General features: G+C 35.9%; 3 protein-coding genes across 8 annotated transcripts in view; 2 read left to right on the top strand and 1 right to left on the bottom strand.

Moving 5' to 3' along the window:
* LOC127415156 (netrin-G2-like) overlaps nt 1-4,855 on the top strand; it is a 102,273-nt gene extending 97,418 nt beyond the window's left edge. For all 4 annotated transcript variants that reach the window (XM_051653761.1, XM_051653762.1, XM_051653759.1 and 1 more), the window contains one exon: nt 1,818-4,855. In XM_051653761.1, coding sequence (XP_051509721.1) covers nt 1,818-2,035 — 218 coding nt within the window. In that variant the 3' untranslated portion in view covers nt 2,036-4,855. The remainder of the gene's footprint in view (nt 1-1,817) is intronic.
* A 2,235-nt stretch (nt 4,856-7,090) lies between these two features.
* LOC127415161 (endonuclease G, mitochondrial-like) lies at nt 7,091-13,194 on the top strand. Its single transcript, XM_051653775.1, has 3 exons — nt 7,091-7,770; nt 9,250-9,359; nt 9,510-13,194. The coding sequence occupies exons 1-3, from the start codon at nt 7,228-7,230 to the stop codon at nt 9,787-9,789; spliced, it is 933 nt and encodes a 310-aa protein (XP_051509735.1). The 5' UTR covers nt 7,091-7,227; the 3' UTR covers nt 9,790-13,194.
* Nucleotides 10,777-24,506, bottom strand: part of LOC127415146 (disabled homolog 2-interacting protein-like) — a 117,413-nt gene continuing 103,683 nt past the window's right edge. For all 3 annotated transcript variants that reach the window (XM_051653733.1, XM_051653734.1, XM_051653735.1), the window contains 4 exons: nt 23,348-23,500; nt 16,966-17,168; nt 16,275-16,362; nt 10,777-14,091 (listed from right to left, as the gene is read on the bottom strand). In XM_051653733.1, coding sequence (XP_051509693.1) covers nt 13,924-14,091; nt 16,275-16,362; nt 16,966-17,168; nt 23,348-23,500 — 612 coding nt within the window. In that variant the 3' untranslated portion in view covers nt 10,777-13,923. The remainder of the gene's footprint in view (nt 14,092-16,274; nt 16,363-16,965; nt 17,169-23,347; nt 23,501-24,506) is intronic.

The following is a 24,506-nucleotide window of genomic DNA, read 5'->3' on the forward strand; positions in this document are numbered from 1 at the left end:
CTAAGTTACAGAGACTGGTGTGATATTTCATGGCACCTATTTCAGTGATTTCTGAAAGGTAATAAGAAAGTTGTGTGCATGTCATTTAATAAAATAAAATAAATATTCTTTTACAGCACCTTTAAGCTCCATCAAAAGAATTTGTGGCATAAGTTAATTACCACAAAATGTAATTTCAACTAGTCCCTCCTTTAAAAAAAAACAAAAAAGAAAAAGAAGCAAATATCTATGTTACAGTGAGGCACTTACAATGGAAGTGAAAGGGGCCAATCCGAAAAAGTAAAAATACTCACCGTTTCAAAAATATATAGTCACAAGATGTAAACAATATGCGTTAACGTGATTTTAGTGTGATAAAATCACCTACAAACCATTTCTGTGTAAAGTTATATCCAATTTTACAACCATGACGACATAATGCTGTAAACCCAACAACCCTAAAACGACTGTAAAAACAATGATGTTAAAAACTTAAAAGCTAAAAAAAAGAAAAAGAAAAATACAAAAAAAAATAAATAATCATGTAATCATCTATCTAGACCAGGGCCTCGTTTCCCAATAATGATTGATCTTAGCGGTTAAGTGCGTTTTCTACGAACGTTCAATATTTTTTACGTGTGTTTCCCAAAACTGCACTTAAAATGAACGAGCGAGGACGCGCTTTAAGTGCTACTTAAGAGAGTTGCTGTCCGCGAGACAGTGCTGAAATGTGCCCATAGTGCTGCTCGTCATTGTAACTTCATTATATTTGTGCGTAACTTTACAATCATTTGTAATTTACCTCGCTAATATTTAAAAAAATATATATTTTCTGAAATATTCTACCTAATTAACTACATATTTAAATATTGTTTTACAATAATTTTGTGCAGAACGATTTATTTATTTTACACAATCTGCTTCCATAATCAAGTGTGCATGTGTAATATTTCGTTTTCACAAATTTCTCTCGATATGAAAGCTTCCAGGATTAGTGAAGACAGCGGAGGCCCTTTGTATGCTTCTGCTAATTACAAGCATTCATAGAATATTACGAGGTTCACTGTATTATCATGCAGTGCAAAATAAGTATGTGTTTAGAAGATGTGCTTTAGGGACATTCGCCAATAAAGTGTAGGTCTGCTCTTTACTCCAAAAAATTGATCACGGTGACAGCAATTCTGCATGTGCGGTGCTACACAACTTCCAGTGCTGGCGAGAGGGCCTTTGGGTGTCTGATAGGAAGCGGACACAAGGATGATGAGCCAATATATACTGATTATTTTCATGCAGTTATTTACTTTTTTATTCTCTCTCTGATTTTAATTTATACAGTTGTCTGCACCAATCATGCCACCACTTTGCTGTTACCGAATAGTCCACACAAATAACTTTATTTGTGTACTAATTAATCTATTCATCCATTTATACAGACCATCTATTTTACGCATTTCATTATTATTATTATTATTATTATTATTAGACTTGTCTTGTCTATATCTACACTTTAGCATAAAGTGTAGATATAGGTATTTAAATTGTATGACGTGTAATCTTGTCCTGCAGGTGTCTGCATAAGTCAATGTGCTTACGATGGTCTTTGCACTGTACGCAAGTACTCCAGAGCACTTGTAAATCTACGAGCATTTTCATCTACTTAGGCTTACGGTGCTTTTGGGAAATGAGGCCCAGGTTGTTTCAGGCAGCATCAGAGTTTGTCTTGACAAACTTTACTTATCTAGTTTAGATTTGCTATATATTTATGTCACACCCTTTCAGACATGTAACACCGTTGATAAGAATTTCCTGTCTGTTCTTCCTTAACTGTCTTCCTTCAGCAAACGTGTGTGACGACGAGCTACTGCTGTGTCAGAATGGCGGCTCCTGCATCCAGAACCAGAAGTGTGCTTGTCCACCCGAGTTCAGGGGCGTTTTGTGTGAGCAGCCACGCTGTCAGGGCGAGAGAGGGTGTGATGGTGCTTCTGCCTGCTACCTCAGCGCCCTAACACTGCTGCTCTGCCTTCTAGTCAACAGCCTGCTTAAAGCCAACGCCTAGAAACCCATCTTAGTCCTGATATCGATCCTAGTCTACGCAGGCCAAAGGGCTGAACCCTGCAGGCAGAGAGAAAGAGTGGCCTAAACCCGTACAGACACAGTCTAACGGTGCTGAAATCTTTTTTTGTAAAAGGGCGGCGGCTAAGCTGAAGTCAAAAAAGCCTTCATGAGATGAATAGTTAATTGCTCGTCTCTTAGCATCACTGATCGCCTGAACTGTATACCAAAAACAAAAGAAGTTACGTTCAGTTTCAGCTCATTCTAAATCACAGAACTCTACAGAAAAATGACAAATATATAGATGAGGTTTCATTTCTTTTGGCATTTCTATGTTACTGTAGTTTTGGCGCTCACTGCGATACAAGCACTGCACTTAGCTAGCTTGTTTTGACGAATGACAAATGGTCGATATCACGGAAGCCTACTTATGCCAAGTTATTCTTCTTCTTTTGAAGACTCGTTTTTACATTTCCTTTCATTGTTGCATTTTTCTTGCATTTTGTTGTCAAATGCCATCGAAGCTGTTGCAAGTAGATGAAACTTACGGAAAAGATGTTTAAATGCTAGTTACGAAGAACGAATGTCTCTATAGCTTGTGTTTGAGATTACATTTCTGGAACGTAGAGAGAGAGTTTTTAATCGTCACATTGAACAGAAACATATATGTCTATCTGAAAGGAAATATGAAGATATGAAGTATTGTATATTATGATTATTATTTAAATATTTTTTTGTAGAAATTGTTATTTTTGTTCCAAGTAAATGTTACCATTGTAAAGACATTGCAGTCTTTATTGCAGTGCAGTGTGGTATTCACGCCATGGTAAAAAATAATATTTGATGATACAGCAGAGTGCACCTCTAATATGTTTGAAATATTTCTCCATTCACACCATTACCAAACGTTAAACAAAGCATAAGACAGTTCATTACATGCACAGCTTTAGTTCAATATAACCCGCTCACCATCTTGATACTGGCATGTAACCATCTTTGCAGTTATTTCTTTACTAAGATGACCATTCAGGACTGCTTATTAACATGCGATATAAGTATATTTCTAAAGCACAAAGTCCCACATTACCATCATACAAAACTAAATAATTATAATGCATTTATTTGGAGAAAACACTGGCTATGTTCAGGATGGAATACTAGTGCACTACTTACTGAATACGCCACAGTATACAGTGTAAACTACCTACTTTTTTAACCCTTCCTTGGTCTTATGGGTCAAACTGACCCTTTAGAATTTTGAACACTGATTTACCTCAACTTCAAAATGTTATGACATCCTCCACAGAGGTGATCTGAACCTGACAATGTCATTTCTTAAAATTTAATGTATTTGTACACAAATCTACAAAAACAAACAAACAAAAATGTCCTTATGTTGTCCTTAAGGGTCAAATTGACCATTTTATTTAATGTTACATTTCAAAAGCTTATAATACAGGCTCTGTTTGCTCTACCTCTCTACTTTTGGTCGTAAATCCCTCCGTCACATTCCCTGCTTTTCAGATCTGTATAATGTGATAGAAGGTGATAGAGAAAAAAGTATTTAAAGACCAAAAGTAGGGAGATAGATAAACACAGCCTTTATTACAAGATTTGAAACTTTTTTTAACAAGATTTTTGAAGCTGTGTTGGGGCGTCCCCTGCCTTTCAGGTCTGTATATTGGAATAGAAGGTGACAGAGGAAAAAATATTTTTCTAGTGTTAGCTGGACCTAGAAGAACAATTGAAGACCAAAAGTAGAGAGATAGAGCAAACAGAGCCTTTATTACAAGCTTTTGAATTTCAACATAAAAAAGGGTCAATTTGACCCTCTAGGTTCAAAGTAGGGAATTGGTCGTTAAGACCATGGAAGGGTTAAGTAAGTGTAAAAATATGCATTATTTTGAAATCTACGTTTCACGCAACAGTATGCTACATTGTTGTCACATGACCTATTAACATTGGATGTGAGTGGTGTACAGTAGGATGGTACAGAAAAATTAAGTTTATAGGACTTTTCCTCCACAACTTTAGTTTTGTTCTATGCCTCATATCTAACATTTTTACAAAATTTTAAGCTTTTTGGTGAATATTTATGGGTTGCTCAAGAGAAAAAAACAAAATATGGACTAAACGGATTGAAAACCACTGGTTTACGGTATAGATAATTATAATGTGGGAACAATGTATGTCATTGAGCGACCTCTAAATATGCCCCAATCTGCTTAAAATTTGTTATATGTTTTATTTAGATAAGGCATAATAAATTTAGACTTGTGGACTTGGTTCTCTTGAGGTTGATTTTTTTACCATATTTTCATGGACCACCCTAGTGTACAGTTATCATTTTGGAAATAAAATTTCTTATCTTCTATTTAATTTTGTGCAAAAATTCTGCATTCTGTTGCATACTGCACATTTTCACAAAGTCATCCGGTATTCTATACTGTACATACATACATTTTGCACACTGTGCACAGCATACATACTATACACTGCATAAAATAGTAAAAGTATTATGCAAGTATGCTATTCCAAACAAAGACAATGTCAATCAAAGCACATTGCCAAATTGAATAGCCAGTCTAACAATGAAATATACAGTCTATAAAAGTCAGCACATCACACATCATGGAATCAGGTTATTTTTCAAATTGCCTCAAAGAAATGCCAACATCTTCAGTGGCTCCTATGCTTTTTGATGTATTGCATATTTACAAATGCTTTACATTCATGATGAGCCAGGGTAAATAAAATACTATGAATAAATATTAGAAATGAATAAAACCTGACAATCAGAAAGCACAAACAAAAGTGAGTGAATTGTTTTTCTTTAGACTATGTACCTCTATATGCATATTGGTGCTTTAAAGGGATAGTTCACCTACAAATGAAAATTCTGTGATCATTTAGTCACCCTCATGTTGTTCTACAATAAATTATTTTACTTTATTTATTCCGTGGAACAGAACAGTTAGGCAGAATATTAGGGATTGGCAGCCTCAGTCACCATTCACTTTCATTGCATCTTCTTTCCATACAATCAAACTGAATGGTGACTGAGGCTAACATTCTGCCTAACTTCCTTTGTTTTCTATGGAAGAAAGAAAGTCATACAGGTTTGAAACAACATGAGGGGTGAGTAAATGATGACAGAATGTTCTTTTTTTGGATAAACTATCCCTTTAAATGCAATTAGGCAGATGCTTCAATATATGCTTACCGTATATTTAGTGCCTGAAACAGCATTACACTGACACTACAGTCAATGCAGCTAATATCAGTAATTAATATCTGACCATTTTTATTCCTTGGGCAGTATCACAAGGTGAATCAGCCATATTTATGTCCACAAGCCCAAAATCAAATGTGCTGAGCCGTTTGCATTGCTTTAACCACCTGCACTAATATAAATAAATAAACCCTTATTAACGCACCTCTTGAGTCAGCAGTACTTATGCCAGGTGGAGACTTTTGTTGTCTGGAAACAAATAAATAAGTTTCTACTTCAAGCATGTCTTCAATACAAAATAACTGAAATAGACTGCATGCTACAGTATAAGGAAAAACATAATGGGAAAAGTAAATTCATGCATCTAGTCTATCAATATCTGTTAAACAATAAAATAAGACTGATAACGAGAGTTGTGTGGAGACGGGAGAGGTGCATATATAAGCAATGTTTGTATATAGGCTATTTGTGCTATATTTACAGCTAATTTATTTTACAGACAGCACATAATGAATATGCAGTGTCATCATGTAAATAACACTGGAAGCATAAATTGGGGATACTGCAGATGTAGTGCTATGCTACAGTATATCTTTTTAACTCTGTAACTTAAAAAAAATGCTTGTGTTGTTTATCAAGCTCAGATTTATTAATTTTAACTTGAATATTCAATGACAGTAAAATAAACAGGATGGAAATAAAGAGCTAAATTAGCTATTGCTCAAAGAGGGGCTGAGAGTTAACTACATGACGGTGTTAACTTGAAGTTAATTTTGATATTTTTTAACCATCTTATGAAATTGTGATATTATCGTACCAATTTCTGTAATTTCATCTACAGGATAAGACAGAATAAACTTTAGGATGACACAAGCCAACTAATGCCAGAAAACATCTCAGAATTTATAGGATCCATAGCAGATACTTTCTGATGTCTATGCTGTTGTTTCCCTCCAAAATTATGTCACTTCCTGAAGGATGATGTCATCAAGGTACTGGCTCCTGTTAGTTAAAGGGATATTACAAAAGACTAACAGAGAACATAAGAAAAGCCTACACATTAATAACCAATTAAAACAGCATTAACAAGAAAACATGTTCTGTTTGATTTTGATTAGAGACAGGGGAAAAAATTAAGAAACACCTGGAATATTTCTTAATGAAATAATTTCTTATTTTATTTTAGATGTTAGCAACAAGGACATAAATAACAACATCATCTCAAACTAAAGTGGTGACATTTTTCCCCCCTAAATCCACACCGTTCACTTAATTGTGATAACTAAATTATAAGATTAAAATGAATTGAAATTGTGAGAATAACATTTTATCCAATACATTAGGACATGTATGATCTCATCCGTTGTTGTTTTTTTCCTCAAATTGTGTTTTTATTTATTTATTTTATTAATAAAAGACAAAATCAATACAACTAAGAAGGCATAAATAGTACAATCAACTTGAGAGGCTCAGCACAAAACAATATAAAGAAAAAGACAAAAAAAAAAAAAAGATCTGCAGAAAATAAAGAAATAAAATAATTCCATAAATATTTTAATGACAGGGGGGATCTCCATAGCTTTTACAACAAATTATATTTTACAAATAAATCCAAAAATGTCAATACTTTTTTATTTTCATTCTTATCAGGGCTTCTGTATATTGTTTTAATTCATTCTTAAATACTAATAAACAGTGGGGGAGATTTGAAAAATCTGCATTTATGCCAAAATGATAACATTATTTATCAAAATTCTCAAATGGTGTTCTGTCTTTTTAAGGAAGTGTTTGACGTCATAAACCGGCGACTACATATCCTGAGACCGGTGGGATTTGCCCACTTAAATTATGTAAATACAGCAGGCAAAATATTAGCACGTCCACCTTTATTTGTAGACACTTTTATCTGCAAAATAAATATACATTCAGATACATTATCTGTATTTATGTATAAAACGTGAACGATGTATCGTGTTTATCGCTCACGGTGGGTTTTATCCGGCGTGTCCTTGACAGTGGGCATCGGCATTGGTGCCACCTTGACAGGAGCCGGTGATCGCCTTAATAAACCTCGTGATACGACTCACGATGGACTTCTTGACCGCATACCGATCATCCCAATACCGAGCGTTGACGCGGCGTCAGAGATCACCCCCTATCAGCCGGGACAGGTCGCTGCAAACAAATCTACAGCTGCGATAAAGTACGGCTTCCCTTCACTGTCTAATATCAAGAGCAGGGAGTCTTACGTGACCTCATATGACCCTAGAAACAGGACTGCGGCGTGGGTGATCGAGCAGCTCAACGCTGAGACTCTAACCGGGACATCGGACAGAAAGTTCTGCGATTTTAAAGAGGATGACACGATACATGTTTACCACAGATCGAGCAATGCAGATTATAAGGGCAGTGGGTTCGACAGGGGCCACCTGGCCGCAGCTGCCAATCACAAGTGGAGTCAGAAAGCCATGGATGACACCTTCTACCTGAGCAATGTGTCACCACAGGTGAGCTGGAACTGAGGGACCTCAATTTTAAATGAGGGATGCTTAAATCTACTCTTAGAAATTTACTGCAAACTTCAATTCTAACACAACACCTGAACAAGTTAATCAAGGTCACTTTTTTTTTTTTTAAATTAGTGTGTTAGTAGAGATTTGAAACTAAGCTTTGCATGAATGGATCGAGCACCCCTACTTAATACTATCCAGACAACTCACAGCAGCCATATAATGGATACATCTGAACTTTTATGAATAAAAAGTTACCTTTAGTTATTTTGAAGTTGCCACAAAAAAACAAACAAACAAACAAACAAAAAAAAACCACATACTTTCTTACTATAAATTGTCCTCCCTGCCCAGTAGGTGGCGATATGCACAAAGAATGCAAATCACCAAAAATCACATGAAGAAGAATGTAGAAGTGAAAGTGAAAGTGGAGATTGATAGTAAAAAAGGATAAAATGTTAAATACTGATCTGCTTCTCACTCACACTTATATTGCTTCTGAAGATATGGATTTTAATGACGACCTTTTTCATCGCTGGTAAACGATAGGATGTATTTGCATGTTTTGTTTAAATGGAATTTAGGTAAATATTCCAACTGATCCTGCTCTGTTCTTAATTATCACTGTTTAACGGAGTGAGTGAGCCTTCCGAATGATTCAGAATGAATCATGAACCGATTCAGAGTGTCTAGCTTATGCGTGTCCATTTCATTGAAAATAAGCGACTCAGAAGTGTGATTCAGTCGCGAATCGGTCATCGCTAGTTCTGATTCAGAACAGTCGACAGGAAATTCATGACACACGACATGATTGCTGAAATGAAATGTGCCTGTATACATGCAAAACAATGTGCTGATAACTCCCAAGCTGATTAAAAAAAAATCAGACAACGCAAGAAAACTGCATTTCCATGAGATTTTAAATAATCGACTTATTCTCTACTTTTGACATCAAACTGTGAAGAGACATGCACACAACACTTGTGCACATTAGATAAGCAGGTAAGAACATCGGTAAAGGTGATTACATGTAACGTCAAATCTGGTTAATTGGGAAAAATTTACCCATGTAGATGAGGTTATTTTTAAGCTGTTTATGACCTTACATCGAGAAAGGAAATCGATTTAATGCATTTACATGACAACAAGCTATTTATTCTCTTTTCTGTTGTAGGTCAGTAGTTCAGTCCAATTCTTTGAAAAGACACAAGTAAAAAAAATAAAATAATCACGCATCTAGTTCTGATTCAAAACTGCCGACAGAAAATATGGGACACTTGGAATGATTGCTGAAATTATATATTGTCAGGGGAAATGTTTCTCATGTTGGTGCACAGATTTGTAACTAAAATTTTACTGGGGCACAGCAGAAATTGACCAGGGCTCGTGAACCATTTAAAACAATCTAGCAGCAATTTGCTTGGGTAAATGAAGAAGAATTGCAAATGGTCTTACTCTGGACATCTTTCCCCACAGAATCCTCATCTAAACCAGAATGCATGGAACAACTTGGAGAAATATTGTCGCTCTCTGACCAAGCATTACCAGAATGTATTTGTGTGCACTGGACCACTCTACTTACCCCGGTAAGCCTCTGAATATACTCTAAAATGCACTGCCTCTATGTTATGCCATTAAAGGGAAACTTTGGGCCACATTTCTAAAATAAAGGATGTGTCAAAATATTCAATCTAAATTTTCAATTAAGGTTTTTTTCCCCCACCCTGCACCTACAGACAGGAGCCTGATGGCAAAATGTATGTGAAGTATCAGGTTTTGGGAAAGAACCATGTTGCCGTGCCAACTCACTTCTTTAAGGTTGTGATTCTGGAAAAGCCACGAGGAGATGTAGAGCTGCGGTCGTATGTGATGCCAAATATGCCCGTAGATGAGAAAATTCCACTGGAACGCTTTTTGGTGCCCATTGAGAGCATAGAGAGAGCATCCGGGCTGCTCTTCGTACCCAACATCATGAAGAGGACAACAAGTCTAAAAGCTATTACTGCAGGACCATGATTATTTTACATACATTACTACTGAGGGGAAAAGGTAAACTATGGTCATAATTAGTTGTAATATTAGACGTAAAATACCTCAAAATGCTTCATTATGTCACTGTGACACATTTATTAAGTTATTGAAAAATGTGTTTAATTTTAAGGCTTATCAGGGTACCTGGGAAAAACTACTGAGACAGCTTATATCTGGCATATTTCATTGTCTAACAGCTCTAATTATTAATAAGAGAGATTATGCATCACGTACCATTACTATTTTTTTAGATTTCAGCCAAAATCAGTTTTTTTTTTAAGGATTATTTTGAGCCAAAACCTTTTTGAAATGAGCCAAAATGTATGTTTTCAATTTTAAACTGTTAAATGTTTGTACTACTGAAATTAAAAAGAAGTTTAATCCAAAATGTGCATATTTATGTGTTCATTTTTTCACATGCCTATTTGGTGACTTTCCAGAAATTTGGTGACATTTTTGTAAAAAAGAAAAGAGAAAAGGAAAGTTTCAATTCATGTTAGCAATGCGAGTTTGTCATCTTAAACTCGGATCTCAGAATTAGTTACCGGAGCAAACCAGGAAACTGAAAACTTTAACACAAGAACCTATTATTTGCATTTGCACAATGGATTGAAATGACTTTTTTTGTGAATCTGTTTGTTATTTGGATTTAATTTAGCTATTGCTGTTTTTGCTTTGAGAAAAGGGAAAAAGTAAAATAAGCCCAGGTGAAAGAACAATGCATTAATTCAATGTGCAACGCTGACAACCACTAGATGGCAATAAAATATATAAGATTATCTATCTACAATTTGTGAAGATATATTTCATTTCAAGTTATAAATGACCTATGCACTTAAATCATACTTTTGAATCAGTTTGATTTTTTAAACTATGTAAGAAGTCTTTTACGGAACAATGAAAAAATAAAAAAGACTGTAAAGAGGATTTCAACGACAGATTCTTTAGAAAAGAGCTTAGTGATTACATTCGTGGACAAATATTTTGCTTTTATTTTGAATGGCACTCATTTTAGTGCACTCATATTGACAATGGCATTCTACATGGATATATACATTCTGCCCATAGCATTTACTTAACTTTACACAAGTGAAACAATATATCTTATTCTCAACAACATTATTTTTCTTGGACTGTACAGCAAACTAACAAATGAAGTCAGAACCTGGAAATAGCTAAATAAAACTTTAATAATTCTAGAGGCAATTGTACATGAATTGCACAGAACATTTTCTTCAACAGAATTAATGACTTGTCATATATTGGTATGTCTTCTGTTCATGTATATACATGTGGCAAACCTGTCAGCGTAACTCTAAAACGTATAAAAAAAGATGAGATTTTTACTTCTTGTTTTGTTTGTTTATATATAATCATGCTAAACGGGAAAAAATATATAAATGTTGTCTTCAAAGTGTTACTAGACAGAAGCCCTTTGACTTTTACATCGTGTTTTAAGGGAGGATTTTTTTTCTTCTTTAAATAGTGTTTTAATGTGCAGAACTATTACCTAAAAAAATTGAATATGACATGTTTCATTTGCTTATTTTAGTTACTCTATATTTTAAAGGTGCACTCAGTAATTGTTCCTCATTATATAGACTAACAAAACAAACAAACAAACCAAAAAATATATTTTAAATTATCTAACTTACATGAGATGAAGACTCCAGTTTTCCAGCAACCTATAGACAGGGGTGGTGCCAGATTTTTCACAGGGGTGGCCAAGCAGGGCACCGTGATCATCTTATATAATATAATAATTTAGATATAATAATTTTATATGCAACTATGTGTATGACCTGCCGTACACTACGCATTTTATCTTGGTAACCCTCTAATTATTGGACACCTTTGCTTACTGTATAAATTAATAATTGCTGACTAAATATAATACATTTGTACCATGGCATCGTTAACTGAGAAACATTGCTTGCCTGTGATACTGCATCCTCGCCGCTAGATGTCAGTATAAGTCCAAGACCTGCCATGTCAACCAGTGGAACATGAAAATTACTGGGTGCGCCTTTAAGAAGACAAGTTGTTTTGAATGAGTGTGGTCTTTTTCTGAGCTAACGTTTGGAAATGTCCAGCATTCAAACTTCAACAAGTACTCTTAACCTTGGAGTTGTGACAACACATATACTTAAATAAATTAAGGAGCCGACCATAATTTAAAACATAAATAAAAGAAGTGCATAATTCCAAACAACAATCAAAAAGAGCACACTTTCTCTCGAGCTTGTATGATAACATATATATATTCCATGGAATAAACGAATTAATATGTGTTTGGAACAACATGAGGGTGAAAAAATGATGACAGCATTTTCATTTTTAGGTGAACTATTTGAAATATTTTAAGCTAAAACTCGACCAAGAACATACTATTTTAATACCAGTAATATTAGAGCGAACCTTTGTAGGGTCTGTCTACAGGTTTGATGCAAATATTGCCATGATGTGTGGACTCTTAAAGGGAAAGTTCACCCAAAAATAAAAAAATTCTGTCATCATTTACTCACCCTCATGCCTTCACAGACGTGAGAGACTTTTTTCTTCTGCTAAACACGAACAATTTTTTTTTAGAATGTCTTAGCTCAGTAGGTCCTAACAATGCAAGTGAATGGGTACCAAAATGTTCAAGCTCAAAAAGCACATAAAAGGTAGCATAAAAGTAACCCATACGGCTCCAGTGGTTAAATCCATATCTTCAGAAGCGATATGCTAGGTGTAGTTTTTTACTATAAATTCTCCTGCCTGCCCAGTAGGTGGCGATAAGTGGAGATTAATAGTAAAAAAAGACTTAAATATTGATCTGTTTCTAATCCACACTTATCATATCGCTTCTGAAGATATACATTCTAATGCTATAGAAAGTGCACAGAGTGGAATAAAGACGTTGTGAGGGACAGACACTGGTTGTACTGTAGGTATGATACTCAATGTGGAGTCTAATACTGGCCACGTGAGTACAGCAAGCAGCAAGAGGGCTTTCTCCATGTCTTAGCATTGATAAGCGTTTGTGGAGTGGTTAAAGGGATAGATCACCCATTAACTCTCATGTTGTTCCAAACCCACATGAGTTAATCTTTCTCCCTTGTTACCCAAAAGGAGATGTTAGGCAGAAAGACAGTACAAGTCAAATTCTCAGATACTTAAATACTCAAATTCACTTCAGTTGTATGAAAAAAAAAAAAAAAAAAAATGGCAGAATGAAATTTTTTGGGGGTGAACCATTTCTTTAAAATTTATGATCAACTTTGCCCGGTCTCGAACAGCATCTGAATATAAAATCGGAGCTTATGATGTTATTTTTTTTTTTTATATTATCTTGTAATACATTACAGCAGACCTCAGCACTGTACAAAAAAAAAAAAAAAAAATTTTTATCTGAAAAGCCATAAAAAATAAAATAAAACCTATATACATTAATGAGGCGTATCACCTCCATATAGACTAGAATGTTATGCACATACAAAGTATTCAACACAATGTGATGTTTAAAGTTCTCGCTTTACCTTTTTTTGTGCTACTGCTGCCCTGCTGTGACACAAGCAACCCAAATGTCTTCGGAAATGTTTACATGAAATGTACAGATTTATAAAAAAAGGAAAGTGGTTCTGGTCTATCAGAAAATGATAAAACAACACTAAAACAGTGTTTAAACAAATAATTACATATCGTTACCAGCATGCTAACTTTGCGAAAGTTGAACCCAAATGGCGTATATGCACAGTTCAAATCTATAGATGATATAGAATTTCTCCCGTGACAAGAGCTATGAATGAAACGTCATGGGAATATTTGATTGGACATAAGATTTTGGAATGTCTAATAATCTAAAATAACCAAAAAAGACACAATAGGCTTTAAATACTGAGTGCACAAACCGGTGAAGGAAGTGTATAAACTGTTGGATTTATGACCACAAGAGATTTTGCCAAAGCCAAAGTGTTTCATATGCTTGATATGCTGAATTATTTCCGATTCCATACTAAGGACTTTGTGAAGTAAATCTTGACTCATTCGTGCAATTTTTTCATATTGTCTTATATTAAGAATTCTCCATAGCCCTTGTCCATCACTAGGCCTGTAGGCCTGTGCATTTGTATCCAGCTAGCAATTGCTGCTATTCCGGAATTCTCCGTTCTCCGTGATCTGCAGCTTAGAAGGGTTGGTTGGAGAGATGCCGTTCCTCGTTTGCATGCTGTAACGGTCCTTCAGTTGTGACAGAGCGCTCATTAGCCGAGCGTTAGCTGCGTCCAGGGATGCGATTCTCTTTTCCTGCAGGGTGCGACCATTAGGAGAGGTCAGATGGGAGAAGGTGATTAACAGTGCAATATCTAATTTTTAATTAAACACTGTCTACTCCACAATGGATGCAAGGTGACCGGTACTGTCTTAAGCATTAAAAACTAATTATAATGTAATTTCGGTGCGAAAGCCATCAAACAAATTCATAGAGTTTGAATTCAGCGACAGCAATAATGTCTCCTTGTCTTTCTATAATAAATGTATGATGTAAAGTGACTCTGAGTGTTTATGCAAATCCTCAATGGGTGGCTGTTTTTTGCTCATCAAATTTTTTATGAGAAGCTGATGGTACCCTAAGGACATGGGCATTCATCAATAAATTTTCAAGTACATTTACACCATTAAACCTTGGAGACTGATTCATCACAGTTCTCCGAGAAATAATGTCGGCCCTTTTCCATGACAAAGTTTCATACAGAACACAAGAGGGCACTGTGGACCTGCAAATGGGTAGCTGACAAATAACTTATTTCTTCATCATCAAGATTTTAGGTTAGCATTTATCTGAATGTATCAGAGTTTGTAATTTGAGATGTTCTGCTCACTATTTTATTATTTATTCCCACAGTGCATCCTGTTTTTTTTTTTTTTCCGTTTTTCTTTTTGGCAGTTTACTGATATATTTCTAAGGTGTATCAAATGATTTTTTTAATGTACAAATATTCTTAAATAGGTCATAATAATTGCATTTACAATGCCGGATTCCATTTTTTTAATTATTTTGATTCAGTGATTCGCTAATGAATCTTTCAGACTGATTTGTCAACCACTTTGGCCTATTCAGCACTCTTAAGAAAGATTCACTCACAAATTGGACATCACTATGGGCTGCAGGTAAGTTTTACTCTACACAAGAGCAAAAGCTAGCAGATGAGATATTTTAAGGGAGAGCAAAACTAGTAAATTTATATTTACTATAGAAATTTCCCTGACGTATGCCTTATTTTTAAGATTTTATCTATTTCCATGACTCTTCCAATATGGAGCGAAAACAATGACTAAAGTATCTGAAAACAGAAGATTTCGGTATATTTTATAATTTTTTATTTTTAAACAGCAGATTTTTTATATTTTTTTAGAGGTGGGATTAGCCATACAAATTCATATTACAGAATTACAGTTTCAAAATACAGATTAAGAAAAAAATGTAGAACTCCACAAACAAATACAACAATCTCTCACATTCAGATCTCAGAAATTCAGATTCAGATAATTTAGTAATTGTTCTAGCTCCATATTCCAGGCCTGGGAAACATTCTAAAATTCCCTGATATTTCAAGGTGTTTCATACAGAGCCCCTTAGAGGACAGGGTGGGAATTTTTTTCTGAAATAGTTTTGCATGCTCTTGCAATAGTTTTACATACCCTCGCATTAAATTTACCATGGTATTACTACAGTAACCATATTTTAACCTTGATATTCATAGTGAAACCATAGTAATAATACAGGAAAACAAAAACTATGTTAATAAAAATCATAATTTTGTGGTTATTATGGTTTTATTTATATTTGTAGTAAAACCATTGTACCACAAGGATTACCATGGTTAATCTATAGTAAAACCACGGTTACTATATGGATACAGTATACTGTATTAAAACCATGGTTTCTGCCAAAAAACATTGTTACTCAACTTTTCATAGTTACTACAATATTACTACAGTAAAACATGGTTTCCACCAAAAACTATGGTTACTACAATCTACAAAATTACTATAGTAAAATCATAGTTAATATATGGTATTTGTATAGTAAAACCACTATGGTTTCACTACAAATATCATGGTTAAAGTATGGTTACTGTAGTAAAACCATGGTAAAACTATTTCGAGGGAACACAAACTATTGCAAGGGAACGCAAAATTCATTGCGAGGGAACGCAAAACTATTTCAGAACAAAAATCCCGCTCTGTCCTCTAAGGGACAGTGGGAACACTGATAATAATTAGAAAATGTTTCAAATAATTTTAGATGAAGAAAAGCATGTCACACTGCTTGACTTTTCATTTCAACTACCCAAATATTGCCTTTCACTGGAAATAAGCTACTTTTTCTGAAAGCATCCTCATCAAACACTTTAATTACAACAAACCTTGACTTTTCTTTAAGATAACTAAAACTGATAATAAAGGTGATGGGATTTTTTATTCACCTGGGCTTCAATGATTTTTTGCTTGGAGTCGACGATGGCCTGCATGTCTGCGTGATCTTTCTTAAGTTCTTCTTCAACTGACATCAACCTGAAACATAAAATTGTCACTGGTAATATCTCATGGATCTCTCTTTGTAGGGTTTGAACATACAACATTTCGGTTTCCAGACTGGATCTTTTACCGCTAGACCCCTAGAGGAAAAGGTTGTTGCTCAGGGGTTGCTCTTTCATAGCTTAGTTATGTCTCATTTAAATATCGACTTTGTTTTAGATGTTTCTTGTAAAATTTCTTGGAAGAAATAAAAAATAAACCCAAATGAGACAGTTGCTGACACAGTAAGAGTATAGAGCTATACAATTAATGTGAATAGTATAGCTTAGATAATTTGGTCTTGGAAGAATCTGATGAGAAAGAGTTCATACTGATATTTATGACTTTTGATTGTAGACTTTACAATTTTGCTACATCTGAGCACAGTTGAGACTTTGTTGAGATCTCATCTGAAGTCTCTAGATGAGACACACATGAGATTACTGGGGCCTTTTTTCTCAGAATAAATATTTGTGAATTAGGAAACTAATCTCCAAGGTGATTATCTCCATCTGCTCTCTATTTAATCTCATTTCTGTCTAGGAGAAACCAATCCCAACTCTCCTGTTTTCAGAGCAGATCAGGAAGTGATCTGCTCACCTGGTGATGATGCTCTTCATCTGGAGCTCTTTGTCATCCTGTTGCTTGCGTAATCGTTCCTCTGTGTCCTCCAGTCGAGCCTGGTACTCCAGGAGCATCTTCTGGGTCTGGTCGTCCTTGCTTTTAATGCGAGATTCATACTCTTCCAGCTTCTTAGCAGAAATACGCAGCTTCTCCTGCAGGAGAGCTATCTCCTGCTGATACTGAGGAAAGAGAGAGAATGAGCTACTGTAATGGCAGGATTAGAGAATAACAAAGCTTGTGTAAAGAGAGAATTATATAGTCATTGTAATCCTCTCATGTCTGTCTGTCTAAGCTTGGAAAATCCAGAAAACCTGTTTGAAAAATATCTAGTAGACTACAGAACAGTGCACGTGAAAATAAGGCTTTACTTATGTGGTACATTAGTTAGGGATCTTAAAATTTAGATGTACTGCATAAATAAACAAAGTGTGAGCAAAAGCCTGAGACCACTAGTGAAAATGCTTCTATTTTCTTTTCTCAATTAATACACATTTTTCCATTTCAAATGGTACTATCTGCATAACAATTTGAGTAAAAGATGAATTGAAAAATACACAAATTTCAGAATTTCTTAGAATTTGGTATGGCCCCCTTTTGCTTTAATGCCAGTATGCACTCGAGCTGGCATTAATTTATGATTAATGTTATCCCAGGATGATTTAAGAATGTTAATCTGTCAATCCTAAAACTGTTTATTTCCATTTAAATGTATCATTATAAAAAATAATAATAATCCCAGAATATCAATGTGATCTCAAGAATTCTGGACCCCACTGTACAATATATACAAACATGTTTAACCCTCAGAGACCCAGTGTATCACAATGTTTGTTAAAACCAATAAAATGATAAATATTTTATTGTTTTAATTAAAAATGGTAAAAAATGACATTGTATAACAGAAGCTGACAATCTGAACTGTATCAAAACAATAGTTTTGGTGGGAAGAAAATTGCACATTGAATGTCACAGCTTGCTAAAGTCACACAAATTTCATCAAAAGTATGCTTAAAAATCAAGATTTTCCCATGAACTGCCATTAATTGATAAAGTCACAAAAAAATCACCCCCAAAATATGCTTAGAAAATTGAGATTTTTGTAATCAGTGGCTTCCTTAAAACAAATTCCATAAAAAAAAAAATTTAAAAAAAGAAATTGCAGCATCAATATCAATTCTTGGGTCTTTGAGGGTTGATGGAATGTGTATATATTTAGATGCTGTTGTTAAGATTTTCATTTAAATCCCATTCATAATCACATTTTAGCTCTTTTGATGTTCTCTTAAATAGTCCTGCAGTGTGACAAATGAATTATTCAAAGTACAAATGTTATAGTCTCTCAATTATATAATAACTATAATAAAAATTGCATGTTAATATACATAGACACAGTTCTAGAACATTTTGTCTCAACTTGATTTCATTGTGTTCTATCCAATTAAATTTGTAAAATTCGCCAAAACAGAACCGAACTGCCGATGCATAGACTCTACAAGACTCCTGAAGGTGTCCCGTGGTATCTGGCACCATGACTTTAGCAGCAGATCTTTCAAGTCCTGTACGTTGCGACGTGGAGCCGCTGTGGATTGGATTTGTTAGTCCAGCATATCCCACAGATGCTCAATCGGATTGAGATCTTGAAATTTGGAGGCCATGGCAACACCTTGAACTCTTCATCATGTTTCTCAAAGCATTCCTGAACAATGTGTGCAGTGTGGCAGGGTGCATTATCCTGCTTAAAGAGGCCATTACCATCAGGGAATACCTTTGCCATGAAGGGGTGTACCTGGTCTGCAACGAGGTGTAGGTAGGAGGCACGTGTCGAATTGATGTCCACATGAATGGCCAGAACATTGCCCAGAGCATAACATTCCCTCCACTGGCTTGTTATCTTCCCACAGTGCATCCTGGTTCTATCACTTCCCCAGATAAACAGCGCACACTTACACGGCCATCCACGTGGTGTAAAAGAAAATGGGACTCATCAGACCATCTTCCACTGCTCCAAGGTCCAGTTCAGATGCTCTCTTGCCCACTGTAGGCGCTTCTGAAGGTGGACAGGGGTCATTATGGGCACTCTGACTGGTCTGCGGCTACGCAGCCTCATATGCAGCAAGGTGCGATGCACTGTGTGTTGTGACACATTCCTCCCGTAATCATCATTAAAATGTTCTGACTTGTGCCACAGTAGACCTTCTGTCGGTTTGGACTAGACGGGATAGCCTTTGATGCCCTCGTGCATCGATGAGCCTTGGGTGCCCAACACCCTGTCACCAGTTTGTGGTTTGTCCCTCCTCGGACCATTGTCGGTAGGTACTCACCACTGCTGACTGGGAGCACCCCACAAACCTTGCCGTTCCAGAGATGCTCTGACCCAGTCATCTGGCCATAACAATTTGGCCCTTGTCAAAGTCGCTTAGGTCTTTACTCCTGCCCATTTATCCTGCATTCAACACGTTGACTACGAGAACTGATTGTTCCCTTACCATCTAATCTACCCAGTCCTTGACATGTGGCCTTGTTAGGAGATGATCAATGTTATTTGCTTCACCTGTGAGTGGTCATAATGTTTTGGCTCATTGATGTATAAAAAGAGTGTCCGGGGTTTTGGTGAGTTTTGTGGGGAAGATTGCTGCTTGTGCTTATGTTGAGGATGGACTTTCACTTTCAAGTGATGTTTGATTCGCTGCTTAGCTCTAAAAGCAGTTGCTATCAAATTTAATGTGCAACAGTTTCACTATTCTTACACATGCTCACCTGGCATATACTAATAATTAAAAAATCAATTAAGTTGTACCAACATAAGAAAATTAATTAAATTAAATATCAGTAAAATTAGTTACTTAATAAAGTTGAGTAACTACTATAGTACATTGATTTGACCTAATCCAACTAAATTATGTTGGCTGAATGAAACCAACTTAATTTGAATGAAAGAAATTAAATTGCTTGTAAAAACTTTCTCATATTCAATTAAGTAAAGGTAATGACTTTTGAGTGACAAGAATGATAAAAATGTTGTTTAAAATAGTTTTAGATCGAGAATAGCATGTCTCACTGCCAGACACTGCAGAAATAGCTTACTACTCATGTGAAAATACACTGGCAGCCAAAAGTTTGGAATAATGTACAGATTTTGCTGTTTTGGAATGAAATTGGTTCTTTAATTCACCAAAGTGGCATACAACTGAACACAAAGTATAGTCAGGACATTACTGATGTAAAAAACAGCACCATCACTATTTGAAAAAAGTCATTTTTGATCAAATCTAGACAGGCCCCATTTCCAGCAGCCATCACTCCAACACCTTAAATTAGCATGCTAAACTGCTACTTTGGTACTAGAGTTGGGGATAAAGTCTTGTACAATCAGGCCAGGTACACACTGAATAAGGGAATCAGAGTGACTAAAAGAAGATACTCTGAGAAGCTGAAAAACAAGTTTTCAGCTAACGACCCTGCATCAGTGTGGAGTGGCATGAAACAACTTACGAATTACAGGACTTCTACCCTCAACCCTGTAGTGAACCAACAACTGGCTAACGACCTGAATGTGTTCTACTGTAGATTTGAAAGGCCCAATCTCACACCCCACACCCACTCTGACCTTCACTTTACACAAACACCAACACCTCCTGCAACCCCTCTCCTCCCCCCTCCTGCTACTCTACCTGCACTTAAGATCTGTGAAGATGATGTGAGCCGCATCTTTCAAAAACAAAGGATAAGGAAAGCACAGGGCCCAGATGGCGTTTCACCTGCATGTCTTAGATCCTGTGCTAACCAGCTGGCCCCCATCTTCACACAGATCTTCAATAGATTACTAGAGCAGTGTGAAGTCCCATGCTGCTTCAAACGTTCCACTATAATCCCCATCCCAAAGAAACCAAAAATCACAGGACTTAATGACTATAGACCTGTCGCCCTGATGTCTGTGGTCATGAAGTCATTTGAGAGACTGGTGTTGGCCCACCTGAAGGACATCACTGGACCCTTTCTAGATCCCCTTCAATTTGCTTATTGAGCAAACAGGTCTGTGGATGATGCAGTCAACATGGGATTGCATCATATCCTGCAACATCTGGACAGACCAGGGACATATGCAAGGATCCTTTTTGTGGACTTCAGTTCGGCTTTCAACACCATCATCCCAGCTATTCTCTGGACTAAATTACACCAACTCTCTGTTCCCACGTCTATCTGTCAGTGGATTATCAGCTTTCTGACAGACAGGCAGCAGCTTGTGAGACAGGGGAAATTCACCCTCCAGCACCTTTTCAGTCAGCACTGGTGCCCCCCAGGGATGTGTGCTCTCCCCACTACTCTTCTCTCTCTACACCAACGACTACATCACCAAAGACCCCTCTGTCAAGCTCCTGAAGTTTGCAGATGACACCACTGTCATCGGCCTCATCCGAGATGACGATGAGTCTGCATACAGAAGGGAGGTTAAACAGCTGGCTGTCTGGTGCAGTCAAAACAACCTTGAGCTGAACATGCTCAAAACGGTGGAAATGATTGTGGACTTTAGGAGGAACCCCCCAACACTGTCTCCCCTCACCATTCTAAACAGCACTGTGGCAGCAGTGGAGTCATTCAGGTTCCTGGGCACTACCATCTCACAGGACCTGAAGTGGGAGACCCATATTGACTTGGGGTGAAATGTCACCTGAGTATCTAGACAAACTGACAGCTAGAATGCCAAGGGTCTGCAAAGCTGTCATTGCTGCACGTGGAGGATGTTTTGATGAGATCTCTTTGAAGTAGTTTAAGAAGTTCTGATTTTTTTTTTTTTTTTTTTCAAATTGTAATAGTAATTTTTCACATTATTAATGTTCTGAGTATACATTGTGATCAGTTGAATGCCACTTTGGTGAATAAAAGTACCAATTTCTTTCCATAAGAGCAAAATCTGTACATTATTCCAAACCTTTGGCCACCAGTGTACATATGCATGTTTGTAATACCCATGTGACAATACATATTCATGAAATCACCTACAGTAGCTTTATTGGGCTATAAACAAAAACAGTGTGCCTGGCTATTATTGAATTCTTCTCAGATATTTATTTTAAATACAAGACCTTGTTTTGCATATACTAACTTTTGGTGTTTCAGGCAATTCAGAAACTTTTTTTTAATGTTGTATGCAGTTGATCAGAAAAGAATGCTTTTGAGAGCTCATTGAAAACAGAATTTCACTGAAAGTCTCCAAACTGATTTTAGATTCTGCTTGGACAAGGGCTTATAGAAACAGAGCTGTCTGCTTTATAAATATGCAAAGGCAGAATAAAAAGCAAGATTACCAAGACGAATCTGGTTTCTTCAGGCTTTGCATCTAGATGATAACTATTGTGCAGTTATCTTTCTTCCCTTTAGAGGATTCAGCCAACATTCACAGCATCATTTACATTATCAGCTTTAAACACTGCACATGCAAGTTGTGCTCAGGGAGAGCGTTGAGTTTTTGGGTGTGCATGCTCAGTGCACTCCGCTGAGGCTCATCATTCATTGAAGAGCAGGCAGAAAATCCTGAACCAGAGTCCACAAAGATGTCTTTCTCTCTTTGTAAAAGCTTAGTGTTTTGAGCTGCTGTCTGTCTAAATGACAAAACTAGAGAGATCAGAATTCAAATTCATCTAAAGACCTTTTGAATTTCATGTCTGCTTTCTGAACATCGTCTACCTATCTGCGGTTTCAATCTGCAGTGCTTTTTCAAACTCTTATATTAGTTGAAGCCAAGGAGCCGTGACGAAGCAACTGGGTCGGAGCTTAAAATATCCTCATGTCTAGATGCAAGCAGAAAAGAAAAACCTTGGATTTTCTTGATTTAAAGAGAGGTAAGATGCACCAACAAAGTAAGCAGATGGAGATGACAAATGTTGGAAGTGTTGGAAGTTTGGACACTTAAGTCAAACTTAAACATGTGTGAAGGTAATTTGATTAAAAACAAATTATCAAACAAAGTGGCATCTGCAAATAAATGATGCTAGAGCATGTTCTACTAGCATTTGACAACCAGAAAGTGTCAAAATACTTCAAGCAACAGTATACTGTGTCTATAGTTCTTTCATTTCAAACCTAACAAACTTATTTTTGGAATGTGTGCTTAAGCCATCTTTAAAACAAATGCCACTTGGTTTCATGCAATAAAATTAATAAATTTTTCAGTACAGCTTAAGTGTCCAAATACTTTTTAGGGTAACTGTATATTAGGAGAAATCATGCGAGCCTGCATAGTTCTTGTCTGGGTAAGGGGGACATTTTTAAGGAAATAAACAGTTTTTGCAAATACAATTTAACCTGGCCTTAAAAACGCTGTGTGCTACCATACCGCAGGCTGAGCTCTTATTATTACCTTTTCAGTTTGTGTGAGATCTTCTTTGTTTGTAAAGTCCTCCCGGTGCTTCGAATCTGGGTCAGTTCCCTCCTGTTCCAAATATTGCACATTCATATTCAGCAGCCATGCAGCAGTGCGGTCCAACGCATTTGGATTCACAGGAGATGGAGCCTAATAAAAGTCCATAAGAAAACACATTCATAGACATACATCAGCTTCAATGTTAAATTTGTTTTCATCATTAATAATGCTAATTGACATTAAATACTTTTGGAAAGTTGACACTTTTTAAAAGCAGTACTGCAGTGTGACTTATCTAAACTCCATATACACAATCTAAAATTATTTTAAACAGCATTTTGCTCATTCTTTTATGATTATTATGCATGAAGCTTTTATGACTACATATTAAGGGAATATTTGTACTTTAAATTTGCAGTTTCTGTCACTGCAAGTAAAACAAACTATTGAAGCAAATAGGTAATTTAACTCGTTTACGCCGTGTGTATCAAATACTGTATGATACACATCGTTTGAAGGCTCCTTTTTCACTCTCTGTTCAAACTGATGAGCCAAATAACCTATGGTATGTAAGTTTCACATGTTTATGGCACCATCTAGTGGTTATTTGGGAGAAAAAAGTGGTTTCAATGTTTATATCGATCTATTTAAAATGGCGGCGGACTTGCGTGAAAAGTGACTCTTATGTTGGGATAAATGAAAGCTTATTTTAATAAAGTAAAAGTGACAGTAATGATTATATTGTTACTGACAGTTTAATAATGAGTATTTGCTGAATATAAGCAACTTGTGCTTGGTTAAAATTTTGTTTATTATTTTATAGAAAACCCCTTTTTGAAATCCATGTATAACATATACAACAGGTTTTTGAGGTATATCTCTCAATCACTATTACAGTCCATTCATGCCCACAAAAAATAAATAAAATAAAATTCACAGAGCTTTGAAAATTCTGACATATACTTTTTATAAGATATAAAGTATGACCTAATATCATTATATAATATATCATATAATTTAGTGTATTGTCATATATGCAGCCTCCTCTGTCATTATAAAGAGCTCATTATTTTACATTACAAGCTATTATGATGTTATCTTACCATAAGTTCCTGAGACCCATCAAAAAAAGTACAATTTCCCTTTTTTAAATGTC

This window comes from Myxocyprinus asiaticus, chromosome 24 (assembly GCF_019703515.2).
Source record: "Myxocyprinus asiaticus isolate MX2 ecotype Aquarium Trade chromosome 24, UBuf_Myxa_2, whole genome shotgun sequence".
NCBI lineage: Eukaryota > Metazoa > Chordata > Actinopteri > Cypriniformes > Catostomidae > Myxocyprinus > Myxocyprinus asiaticus.